The sequence below is a fragment of the Mobula birostris genome, chromosome 15 (assembly GCF_030028105.1).
Source record: "Mobula birostris isolate sMobBir1 chromosome 15, sMobBir1.hap1, whole genome shotgun sequence".
NCBI lineage: Eukaryota > Metazoa > Chordata > Chondrichthyes > Myliobatiformes > Myliobatidae > Mobula > Mobula birostris.
In genome coordinates, this window is record NC_092384.1 from 43,851,395 (window position 1) to 43,864,493 (window position 13,099).

A 13,099-nucleotide genomic window follows, 5' to 3' on the forward strand; every position below is an offset into this window, starting at 1 on the left:
AAGACCACACCCAACAGGGCAGGATGGACAAACAACCAATGTGCAAAGGACTACAAAACTGTGCAAGTACAAAAGAAAGAAAAAATAACATTAATAATAAATACATACATACATACATAAATAAATAAATAAAGAATCAAGAATATGAGATGAAGAATCCTTGAAAGTGAGTCCATAGGTTGTGGGAACAGTTCAGTGATGGGAACAAGTGAAAATGAGTGAAGCTATCCCCTCTTTTAAGAGCCTAATATTTGAGGGGGAATAACTGTTCCTGAACCATGGTGGTGTGGGCCCTGAGGGTACCTTATTCCTGTTGGCAACAGAGAGAAGGATGCATGGCCTGGGTGCTGGGCTCAGGTCTGGTCCTCTGAATTAATAACACCAAGGAATGTTGAGAGGGCTTCTGACCCTCCCCACATCTGATCCCCGATGAGAAGTTGCTCATGGACCTCTGGTTTCCTCCTCCTGAAGTCAATAATTAGCTCTTTGGTCTTGCTGTCATTGAATGAGAGATTGTTTGTCAGCCAGATTTTCAATCTCTCTCCTAGATGCTGATTTGTCATCACCTTCGATTTGGTCAACAACAGTGGTGCTGACAGCAAGTTTAAATTTGGCATTTGAGCTGTGCTTAGCCTCACAGTCATAAGTGGAAAGCAAATAATGCAAGGGTCTAAGCATGCAGCCTTGTGGTACACCTGTGCTGATGGAGATTGTGGAGGAGATGTTGTTCCCAATTCAGACTGCTAGGGGTCTGCAAGTGAGCAAATCCTGGATCCAATTGCACAAGGAGGTATTGAGGCCAAGATCTTAAAGCTTATTGATTAGTTTTGAGTATTGAATGCTGAGCTCTAGTTGATAAAAAATATCCTAATGAATCCATCTTTGCTGCCCAGTGAAGTGGCATCTGCTGTGGACCTGTTGAGCCGGTAAGCAAATTGGAGTGGATTTGATATGTTTCATTACCAACCCCTCAAAGCACTTTATCACAGTGAATGTAAATGCTGGTGGACGATAGTCATTGAGGCAGGTCACCATGTTCTTCTTAGGCACTGAAGCCTGCTGAAGCAGGTGAACACCTCAGACTGCCGAAATGAGAGGTTAAAGATGTCGGTGAATCTGATGAACACAGCTCTTCAGTACTCAGTCAGTGACCCTATCTGGGCTGGATGTTCACCCTCCTGAAGGATGCTCTCATATCAGCCTCAGAGACTGAAATCACAGGGCTATTGGGGGCTGTGGGTTCATGAAGATTCCTCCATGTCTTGACGGTCAAAGTAAGCATAGAAGGCATTGAGCTCATCTGGGAGCGAAGCTTTTAGGAAATCTTCCATGTGGGCGCAGGTAAATTTCCAAGCATGCTCTGTATGCTTCTGTAGAGTGAAGGAAAGTTGGCTTAAATCTCTCCTTGAGTGTGATGCCTCTAATGCATCAACAAGCAGTAATCTATGGGATGTGGCAAGGATCAGAGGCAGCAGTGTGAACCTAATGATAAGAAGCCAAGAGTCATCATCACCCTCACCTTCATGGCAAAACAATCAAAGCAGACCTGTAATGAGGTATTGTGAGTTCATAGAAGGCCAGAGACCTCACTGAGAACAAGTGTGCAGTTTGAACCCCATAATTAGTGTTGCTTCAGAAGAAATGCAATCAGTAAAACCTAGTTGTTCTGTGAATAAATATGGAACATTTTTATCAGGTGAATGAGGTTGCAAATCATAGAACTAACAAATTTTGCATGTTGCACTACCATTAGCTTCATCTGGGGAAGTTTTACTCTGGGAAAAACGCAGCAGGAAGAATTGAAATCTTTATTAAAAAATAAGTTTCCTAACTGAAGCTAGGATGACTCATGTTCTTAAATTGGATTTGAAAAACATATAGATCTGCATTCCACCAGCATTTTGTGTATGTTGCTTAAATCATGCATAACACACTTTTTGCGTGCTTTGAAGTATTTGTGCTCATTTCCAACATATAAAAAGCATAAATCAAAAATTAGACCAGACACCTCCATTCATGATTCACCCCTAATGCGCTTGAAATTCTCAAGGTGTATTCGGCATATTGGGTGACATCAGCAATGTCATCTCTGCACCACTCCAGTGTGCGTATGCGAGTGTTTGTGTTTGTTTGTGGTGGGGTGGGGGGAAGATCATTCTTCAACACCATGCTGTTAAACTATACCCCCTTCCAATTTATCCATCTCTCCTCAATTCTACCCCACCTCCTCTCCATCTTCAATTTTTCCCCTCACAACAGCCTTTTCCTTAATTTATCAGGCTTGTCTGTGATCTTAGCCAGCAGCTGTCATCTTTTAAACTGGCTGCTGATGCTTCTAAATTGGTGGAAGCCACAATGACATTTTCTTAAAGCAAGGATGTCCAAATTTTGTAATTATGTTTGCTGATGTCTGATTTGGAGTTACAGAAAAGGATAGTGGCAATTTTCTGCACTAAAATGGGTGAAACCCAATTTTCAGCACCAAAATATGTACGAAATTCTGTTCTCCAGGTTAAGCAAATTTTCAAAAGGACAACACTTACTTTGTTTCTAAAATATGTTGACAAATTTGTAGACTGGTGATATTAAATTGCAGTTCTCAGCGTAGCATTGTCGTACTGTATATCGCACAATACTTGATGCTATTCCAGGACTTGTGTCCAAGTTATGACATTAGCCATTATGCTAATTTCAGAGTCACAGCAAAAGGAGTCAATTGACATTCTTGGATGGTTAAAAACAATGAACTGGGTGCCAGAATTCTTCAGGTTAGGATGGATTGAAATTGTTATGATGCTCTCAGTTTCTTCCTATCAGCCTTAGATATAGAGTAAGTGGCAGTAGTGGAAGAGGTGTTTGTTGGTGAGGGAAGGGGAGCAGTCATTGCGGAGTTGTGTAATTCTTGCAAAACAATAATTCCACTCTATATTTATTGATTTATTCAGATTTCTGTTACATCAGCAACATATACTTTAATTGTACCAATTCTGAATGTAATGGTCATTGTAGATCTTGAAAGCTAACGTCATGTAATGGAACTGAAGGAACCTGGTTTGAACGTCTCTATTTCTGATCATTACTCCACCATAAATTTCTTTACCATGAATGGTACCTGCAGCATTGGATCTATTCTTGCTTGATTGTTTGACTAGGTAATGGTACGAAGGATTTTGTAAGTAAAAGTCATTAATGAAATCAAATGCTATTTCATACAGATACTCCTTAACCATACTGGTTTGTGGCAGAGATACTTTCAGACTAAGAGTCTTTAATGTACCGTCCCAGGAAAAAGAGCAGAGGCACAAACTCATGTGTTATTATTTTATATTCCTGCAGTTGCTGATGATGAAGGCCTGGAGATTCATTTGCACTGTGTTGAAAAAATGTTGAAAATTTGAAACTTGCATCCATGTGGAGCGATGAAATCTGTACCCATTCTTGGGTATCTTAGCATCAATCACTATATTTTCTGCTCATGTCTGGGAGTGATTTTTTAGTTTCAGACTCATTTAAATATGTTAGAAGCAGAGCAAAGCCTGAAATTCATCAACAATGAAATTTTCATTCACATGTGATCGGATTTGGTTTGCTGACCACAAAGTTCCAAACTCAGACGAAGACTTTAAGCCCTATCCAATATAATTAGCCATGTGCACCCTCATTAAAGGGCGATAATGCAGTAACTACCCAACCTCCAAAGACTAATTCACTTCCCTGTTTATTCTCCATGGCAAGTTTAGCTGCTAATACCCAATATTCAAGCAGTGGGTCCCCTCTCCCTACTAAGGAGAAGATACTTCCAGCTAACAAAGTCATTTAAAACACAGTTCATTTATTTTCAGTGATACACATTTAAATCCAAACAACAAAGTACAGTTAAAACTCACAGAGGATTTCTATCTTAATAAAGACTTCCAAATTACAAACCATTTCTAAAACACAAAGGATTTCCAAAACACAGGTGCAATTTCCGAAACTTAAGAGACAAACTAACGACACAGATGAACCACTTGTCGGTCGTAGAACTGAAAGGTAGAGGAATGGACTCTAGTTCACCCTTTGCTTCTTTCATGCTCTGTGATGTTCCTTACCCCATTCCTAATAAGCCAGAACTGCTGTTGATGTTTATACAGTTTCTTTGCCACTTGGGTGACTTCACACATATGTGATATTCTTTCAGATACCTGTTAACAGGGACAGTCTCAAAGCTTCTTGGAGATACAGATCACAGGTACCCACAATTAATGCTGTGAAACTAACTTCCCTGAGTACATGAACTTTCCAACTTATTAATAAATCAGCTGTTGATGTGCTAAGTGATTGTCTTTATCTGGTCTGCAGGCTTCTTTGAAGTAAGCATCTTAATCAATGTTGTCTAGTTTGAAACAAGCCAAACGAAATAACCCATTGTCTTATACTGCACATTTTCAGCAGTAAGGCAGGTGCCATGGTCAGCATCTTGTGCTGTAAACAGTGCTTGTTTGCACAACTGTGGTTTTTTCAACTTCAAGCTGATTACTGTTTTCCATTTATATTAAAAATTGAAGACTGGCTCCCATTTATGACTAGAAGTTAAACAATGAATATTAGTTGGAAGATAATCCTCTTCAAAATAGCCCTTTGATTTCCAGAAGTGTTGGCTACTATGTTTAGAAAGCTAAGCTTGGCAAAAACAAGAGACACCTGGCCCAGGAAGTGAATATCCATCACACCCAATCACCAGTAAAAGAGTGTCACTGTTCAGTCACAGAAGAAGCAGCTTTGAGTAATACTGGTTAGTCATAAACAGTGTTGAGTTCAAACACCTCACATATATAGCCAGTTTGCTATATGCCATTCCACAGCCTGACTGCTTTCTCTGCACATTACTTGCTCTAAAGGTAGGGTTTTCCTTGTAAATTAAATCACTCTGCCTCCAGCAGGACCCACAAAGGTTATTGATATTGACCTGTTACTCCTCTCAATTGTTGGCCTGCAGCAGTCATTGAAGGTCCATAATTCACAGGGAGCTATGGTCTTAAGTATTTTCTCAGATGAACAATGGAGGTCGTGCTTCCATGAGTTACTCAACCCTGAGATCTGTGCTCTTGTAAAATTTTATGCAGCTTGTCCTCAGTTGAACATAGAACAGTACAGCACAGTACAGTCGCTTCAGCCCATGATGTTGTGCCAACCTTTTAACCTACTCAAGATCAATCCAACCCTTCCGTCCCACATAGCCCCGCAGTTTTCTATCATCCATGTGCCTATCTAAGAGTTTCTAGATGTACCTGCATCTACCACCATTCTCTGTGTGGGGTCAAGGTTGAGGTCAAAGTCATACTGACTTATACCTTTTAGCTTGAGGATCATTCTTGTCTGCAGTTACCACATATCACAGACCCATCTCCCCCTATTTGGATAGTGATTATTGATTCTACTCTTTTGGCTGACAGGAGCAGGTATAGCTGTTAATGAACCTACATCCTAGTGACAATTAAAAGAACCATTTATAACCCATAAATGTTCATGTACAGATCTCTGGATCTGTACTGATCAATTCCAGGTACTCTTTCAGCTTGCACATTGCAATCACAGTTGCCTCTCATCTTTCCAGGGATGCTCTTCACTGCTAGATGGGTTTTGGGAACAAGAGATAGTCCCTGCTGAAGTGGCTACTCATTCCACTCAAAGCACAAAACAAAACAGCTGAGTAACACTTTAATTGTAGTTACACTATTATCAGGTATTTAAGGGACACTACTTTAAGGTTGCAAAAAATATAACTTTGCATTCTGCATCAGTCTGGTAAGGTTCTTAGCATTCACCAGAATCCCTTATTTTACTGTGGTCTTTACCCGTGATGGACTGGGATGTATCTACTACTTTTTGTTGGATTTTCCATTCAAGGGCATTGGTGTTTCCATACTACTCTGTGATACAACCAGTCAATAGTCTCTCCACTACACATCATAGAAGTTTATCAAAGTGTTAGATGTCATGCCAATTCTTCGCAAACTTCCAAGGAAGTAAAGGTGCTGACATGCTTCTTAGTAATGGCACTTGCGTGCTGGGCCCGGGGCAGATTTTCTGAAGTGATAACACCAAGGAAGTTAAAGTTGCTGACACTCTCTACCTCTAATCCTCTGATCAGGACTGGCTCATGGACCTACAGATTCCTCCTCCTGAAGACAATAATCTGCTCTTTGGTCTTGTTGACATTGAGTGAGAGGTTGTTGCTGTGGCACCAGTCAGTCAGATTTGCGATTTCACTCTTATATGCCTCGAAGGATGCTAACGTGAAATAGTTAATTTGTAAGGAGGTTCGTAGATAGTACCACCTTTGATACAGCCTATGAAGTGGGGTCATCAGCAAACTTAAATATAGCATTGGAGCTATGCTTAGCCTCACAGTCATAAGTATAAAGGGAGTAGAGCAAGTGGCTTATCCTTGCGATGCACTTGTGCTGATGGAGATTGCGGAGATGTTTTTGCCAATCTGAACTGACTGGGGTCTGCAGGTGAGAAAATCAAGATTCCAATTGCACAAGGAGGTATTGAGGCCAAGGCTTGAAGCTTATTGATTAGCTTTGAATGCCAAGTTGTAGTCAATAAAGAGCATCTTGGTGCATACATCTTTGCTGTCCAGATGTTTTTAAGGTTGAATGAAAAGTGGAAGAAATGCTATCTGCTGTTCCCCAGAAGAAAAGGTAGAAGTTGATAACGAACAGTCACACATCGCAGATCTTCAAGATTCATACCCCCAGTCATGCTTCTCCCAAGAGAACATGTTTCTGGACACGCTGTGAAACAGCACCACCTAATCCACAGGAAGATTTTCATTCTACCAATAAGTTCTGCGGCTGTCCTGCACATTCAGATCCTTGCATGATCTCTAAGCCACCTGAGAATGTTGTGAACCGTCTTCAGTCATTGTAGTTCTGCTAATTATCACTACACACTTCATCATTAAAGTTGCAGCTCAAAATGGATTCAGACTTTGTGTTCCAGGAACAGCAGCTTTAAAGCTCCTGTTTCATTTCGCAGTCTCAGCCACCGATTGCAATAATGGCTTTCTGAACACTGAAAATAATGTTGCAGCCACTTGAGCCTCAGAACACGAGCATCCTGAGTTCATTGAGAATCTTTGGTGCTGTCTGTGAGGAGCTTGCATGTCCTCCCAGGGTTTCATCTCAGTGGTCTGGTTTCCTTCCACATCCTGAGGACGTGTGTTGGTAGGTTAACTGGCTGCTGTACGCTGCTCCCAGTGCAATGGGGAAATTTGGAGGACATGATGGGAAAGTGGAAAAGAATATAAGACCATAAGACCTTAAGACATAAGAGCAGAATTAGGCCATTCAGCCCATTGGGTCTGCTCCGCTTTGTGAGCCTGCATAGATTGGATGTCCTCTACCATTCAGCAAATATGGAGCAAACAAAAAACTTACTTTCAATCACCTTCACCTTTGTAAAAATCTGAATGCTGTTTCCTATTGTACAATCTTCTTCCACTTGTCAAGTCCAAAACCCGCTGTATCTCAATTTAATCTGAGAAGCTGAGTACCTTCTGCATCAATTCTCCCAATTTGCCAGACTTATAGGTGCTCATCAAATGACCCACTTAAGAAGAATGTAATCAAGTACAACAGTCAGGGTCAGAACAACAAGAAGTACCAGGCATCTCAATGAGGTTAAAAGGACACACAGTAGTCTCCTCTTGAATCTAAGGAATATTAAAGCAGCAGATGCAAATAGTAATCACTTTGCATGATCAAGGCATAAACTCATTAGGTCTCATGGTCTCATTTGGAATTACAGCCAAATCCCTAATAATATGATACATTTAGCATCTTAGTCCATTCAGACACAGACTTAACTTCATACTTTTGACAACCAGATTTTGGTCATAATTCCCTCATGAAGCTTTTTGCTTTTAGAGTTCTGCAACAATGTGCTTCAGACAGATATATCTACTGCTGCTCGTCTGTATTTCTTCAGACAGCAATGATATTTTAGTGGCAGATGGACAGCAAGTAGAAAGGCTAAGTCATTGCATAACTTTACGATCCTTGACCTTTGCCAATAAAATTGCCGATCTGAGATCACCCTTATGTTTCTTCATGTTCTGTCCTTGAGATTACACATATGATGACCTTACTCTGCATTAGCATACAATTTATGAGGAAAACCCATCTCTGCAGTAAATCACTTTTATAGGCATTTGAACCATCTGCTTGAGCCCTCTAACAATGCTAACATGAAATAGTTAAATTGTAAGGAGGTTCATAGATAGTACAGTGCCACTGATTGTTCTATGTTGAATAGGTGGCCTGGATCACCTCATATGGCCTCATTACATGGTACCACAGACTGGCCTCACTTTCCCCTCCTTTCGATGATTGCATGAAAGCTTTCCTGGTAATGGACGAGTGCCACTAAGGGAAGCAACATTCCACTCATGTAGCACATGATTATACAGTGAGAGTTGTATCAGTTTACACAGGCATTTATTTTGTGCTTTGAAGTGACAGCTGAACAAACTGTACAAAGTATTTCACTGCCCTTTCTTCATTAATGAAGGTTAGGAAACTAAAGTAGAAAAAGAATGAGCATAATCTACATCAGTTACTTTAAGTGGCTCCGCTCAGCATAGGCTGCACAAATGAAACAACTTTAAAGGAACAAAATATTTGGGTGCAAAGGGTGGTGTAGAAACCCTATCACCTCACCATATTGGACTGCAGCAGCCTGGCGGCTGGAGCTCGACCCTGGCCGAGAGATACAGATGTCCTGTCAGGAAGTCCATATAGGTCAGATGTTCCACTTCAGTTACATTGGTTGAAGAACTTTAGTGACTATGCTCCATGGAAAGATGGTCAGCACAAACTGCAAGGTCGAAGCTGGTGTGCTGATAGTCTGGGGAAACAGCCTTGGTGGCTCTTCTGGGGATAATCACTGAGATCTCCCAGAGGAAAATCCTGATTATGAAATAGAGTGGTAAGAGCAATAGAAAAGTTCAGCATAGAAACAGGCCCTTTGGCCCATCTAGTGTATGCCAAGCCATTTAAACTATTCCTCCCATCAACCTGCACTGGGACCATATCCCTCTACACACCTGCCATCCATGTACCTATCCAAGCTTCTCTTAAATGTTGAAACTGAGCTTGCATACACCACTTGCACTGGCAAAGTTCCACACTCTCATGACCATCTGAGTGAAGAAGCTTCCCCTGATGTTCCTCTTAAACTTTTCACTTTTCACCCTTAACCCATGACCTCTAGTTGAAGTCCCACCACCCTCAATGAAAAAAGCCTGCGTGCATTTACCCTATCTATACTCCTCCTAATTCTGATAGTGTACCTCTATCAAATCTCCTCTCAACCTTCTACACTACAAGGAATAAAGCCCTAACCTGTTTAAGCTTTCCATATAACTCAGGTCCTCCAGACCTGGCAACATCCTTGTAAATTTTTTCTGTACTCTTTCAACCTTCTTTACATCTCTTCTGTAGGAGATAAACAAAACTGCACAAACTACTCCAAAAACTAGACCTCACCAAAGTCTTATGCAACTTCAACATAACATCCCATCTCCAGTACTGAATACATTGATTTATGAAGGCCAATGTGCCAAAAGCTTTCTTTACGACCCTATCCAGAGACTGTGAATATCTTCAGTTGCTACCTGCCCATCTGTGTCTCCTGGATAGGGACTGATGTCCAGAATGCATGGCTGTTGTCATGCCTTCCACGACCTCACTTAGGCTAACAGAGCATGGCCAGCTGCTTCCAGAAGAACAATGCACTGTGCTGCAGAGCTGTTAGCTACTGAACCTGGGAACCAACCTGGTACTGGTTCCGGGTTAGCAGAGGCAGTGACCTGATCTCTCAACCGTCATGGTCCCCTGGTATTACCATTCCCTAGCACACGGAAAGCACTTTCAGTGTGCTAGGGGAGGGTGGTTCTCCTGGGTCTATACCATCTGTCAAGAGAATATGGATACGAATCCCTCCATGGTCCTACCCACCACATGGAGCCGGTCTAACCGAGTCCAAAGCATTCTAACAATATTTACTAAAAAACATTTGCCTCAATGCCTCCCTTTTATCAGACACATCCAACCTCAACATCCAACGCATCCAAGTCAGCATAACTGACTGGCCTTAACTCCTGCAGAGTCGGTGGGGGGGAGGGGGCAATTATCTTTCAGTTGCTGCAGCGCACTAGAGCCAGGCATCTCTTGCAGTGAAGTGCGCCCTTTAAACTGATGTCTTCCCTCAGAGGGACTGGAACTGAGCAGGTTCTCTGGGGAGACAAACACACTGGTGCAAAAGGCCGCTTTTTAACCGTTTCAGCCAATGCTTCCTTCTCCCACTCTGAAGATAGTTCAGACAGCCCAGCCTGTGGCTCAGAGCAAATTCCCTGCCTCTTTGAAGCAAGCCTGCTTCGTAAGGAAATAGTCAAGTGACGCTGCAGCGAAGCTTCTCAAGTTTCACTTTCTTGACATTGGGACATCAGGTCTACCAATCAGCACATCTTATCTGTGGAATCCTACAGTCACATTTCCTCACGTATTTACCTATAGTCAGTTCTCTCACACATTCTGATCAACTTCTTCAAATTCTCCTGCCACTACCTACACCAGGGGTGAGACAATCAACCAATCAACCAGTGTGGGGAAACCCAAGCACCCGGAGGACTCCAGTACCCAGGGGGAATGTGCAAACTCCACACCAGAAGCCAGGATCAGACTGGTGTCCATTGAGCAGTGAACCTGCTGCACTGCCAGTATTACGTTTCGACACTGAATCCCTCCTAAGTGCAAAGAGAGCTCTTGCAGTGTACTTTAGCCAACATTTTTATGTAAATATTAACTTCTGGATATTTTGATACCATTTGTTAACTGTGACGGAATGAAAAGCTCGCCATAAAGCCTACGTTTTGTAAACCCAGGACTGCCAAAACACAACTTGGATTTTCCTAATAAAGGAGACTTCTGTGTCCTGAATACTTCGTTATTCTTCCTGAATATTACTTGCAAAGGAATGCTTGCAGGGCACATCAGGGCAGTGATGATATTTGTGTTAGATGTGTTTACCCAAGTATAGATATGTATTAAGAAAAGGCTCAGGTGTGTGATACTGCCCCTTAAGATGTTGTGCTAGATTGTGAAGAAAGTATCAATTGGTAGACTTGCTGAATTCTGGAATGCATATAATTTGACTCTGTGGTGCTGTGCACCCGTCTAGGTATAGTTTGATAATGGGTCGTACCTGGTTATCGGATCAATTTGATGAACTGCTGATCTTTGAAGGTGCCATTACTGGCAGTTGCTTGGACATGCACATCCTGGTGACAGGTACTGAGGCTATGGGTGAAAAATTCTACACCGGGGAGTGAGGTGGTGCCAGGGTACAAGTTTTGTCAGTCACTTTTTGCATGTGTCAGCCAAGCACTGGAGCCCGGAGCTTGCCTTTTGCAATGACTCACTTGCTCCTCCAGAAGAGTTCACCTGTTTGGTCCCTCTCCAGCCTGTAGCCCAGGTGCCTGTTCTTTGAGATCTTTGCCTAGAGAAGTGATTAAGTGAACATGACATTGTGGCCATCTTGAGTAACAGAGTAGAATAGTCATGAAAATGTATGCATGTGTGTAGAACTCAAAGGATTAGTGGAGTACTGATGAGATATTTAGGACAACGATAAGAGTCATGGAGAGAAGGACAGGAAGAGAAAGGTTAAGATGGTCTGACAAGAAAGAGAGAAAAAAGAAAACAGGCAAAAGCAAGTCTGTGTGTAAAATGTACTGCAGGAAGAGATGTTCACAACTTGTGAGTGGAACTGAATGCTGAAGGCGCAGATGTATAGACATTTTAAAGTTGCGTAAGCTCTTCCAACCTATGAAGTTGTGTTTTTGTGATCCTGGTCAGCAGTACAAGGAGCGTGTCACAGTAGGGGGGGTGCATGGGGAGCAAGGGTGGACCCAAATGCAAGACACATCTTGTGAGGTTAATTAAATTGAGTTTATTGTTTGATACCAGGAGAGCAAAACAGAAGCAGGAATAGCGAACTGGACAAGGACTCAGGACTACAACTAGGCTGGGACTTGGAACTGGATCCCAGAACTAGCAGTAACATGAAGAGGCTACGGTATGGACTCAGAGCCAGGGACAGAACCAGGCATGGACATGACATGGGCTAGGGAGAGGAGGAACATGGAAAAACAGAGCCTCGGTCTCGGGAGAGCAGGTACATGGAACCATGGACACATACACAGAACACAAAGTAGGGACCCCTCCTTGGGTACAGGACATAGAGCCGGGACTCATGACCCTCACGGGGCAACAGCAAGACAGCCTGACTTACCCCACGGAGGCGAGGACAAGACAAGACCAACACAAAAGCACACCAGACAGTACCTATCTAGCTCCGGCAATAGAACTAGACCGAAGTGCAGGCGAGGGCTGCAGATGAGGGCTAGAGGTGAGAGGGGCAGAGAAGGGATTCAGACAGGGGGGTAGGACAGGAATCACAGACCACTAGGGCCAGGACTTGACTCAGAACTTGGAAGCCGCCAGGGCCGGGACTTGACTTCGTACTTGAATACCCCAGGAGCCAGGACTTGACTTGGAGCCTCCAGGTAGTGGCAAGCTCTCGACTCGGCCCGGGAACAGTAGACAGCGTTCTTGAATCCCTCTGGCGGGTTAACTGATGGATCCAACTCGGTGAGGAAACTTTGCAGGCTCGCTTTGGCAAGGTAACTTAACAGGGTTGCTCCGGTGAGGAAAGGCGAATTACCGGCACTCACTTCAGGCAGAGACTAGGCTGGCTCCGGCCAGATGACAATGGCATGCTGTACCTTGGTGACTTTGCAGACGCTCTCGCGCCGAACAGCTGAAATCCGGAGACTATTATCTACCGGTTCAGCCGAGAGTAAATTGCCTCTAATCACCAAGGCCGAGGGACACGGGAAAACAGGAAACCAAAGGGAAACAGGGAGTCAATGGTCCAGATCGTAACATAAACAAAGTAAATTTAAAGAGACCCCGATCCGGACCATGACAGTGTGTTGCTCAACTGGAGACCACCAAGGCAATATTCTTTCAGCAGCACTTGCAAGTCA

General features: G+C 42.9%; 1 protein-coding gene across 8 annotated transcripts in view; it reads left to right on the forward strand.

The window, feature by feature from the left end:
* znf536 (zinc finger protein 536) overlaps positions 1-13,099 on the forward strand; it is a 504,062-nt gene that overhangs the window by 384,794 nt on the left and 106,169 nt on the right. Inside the window, exon 7 of one of the 8 annotated variants that reach the window (XM_072279694.1) lies at positions 4,181-4,233. The exons of the other annotated variants lie outside the window; for them this stretch is intronic. Within the exon in view, the coding sequence (XP_072135795.1) occupies positions 4,181-4,191 (11 nt within the window). The 3' untranslated portion in view covers positions 4,192-4,233. Of the gene's footprint in view, positions 1-4,180; positions 4,234-13,099 lie in introns of those variants that run through there. 8 annotated transcript variants of the gene reach the window in all.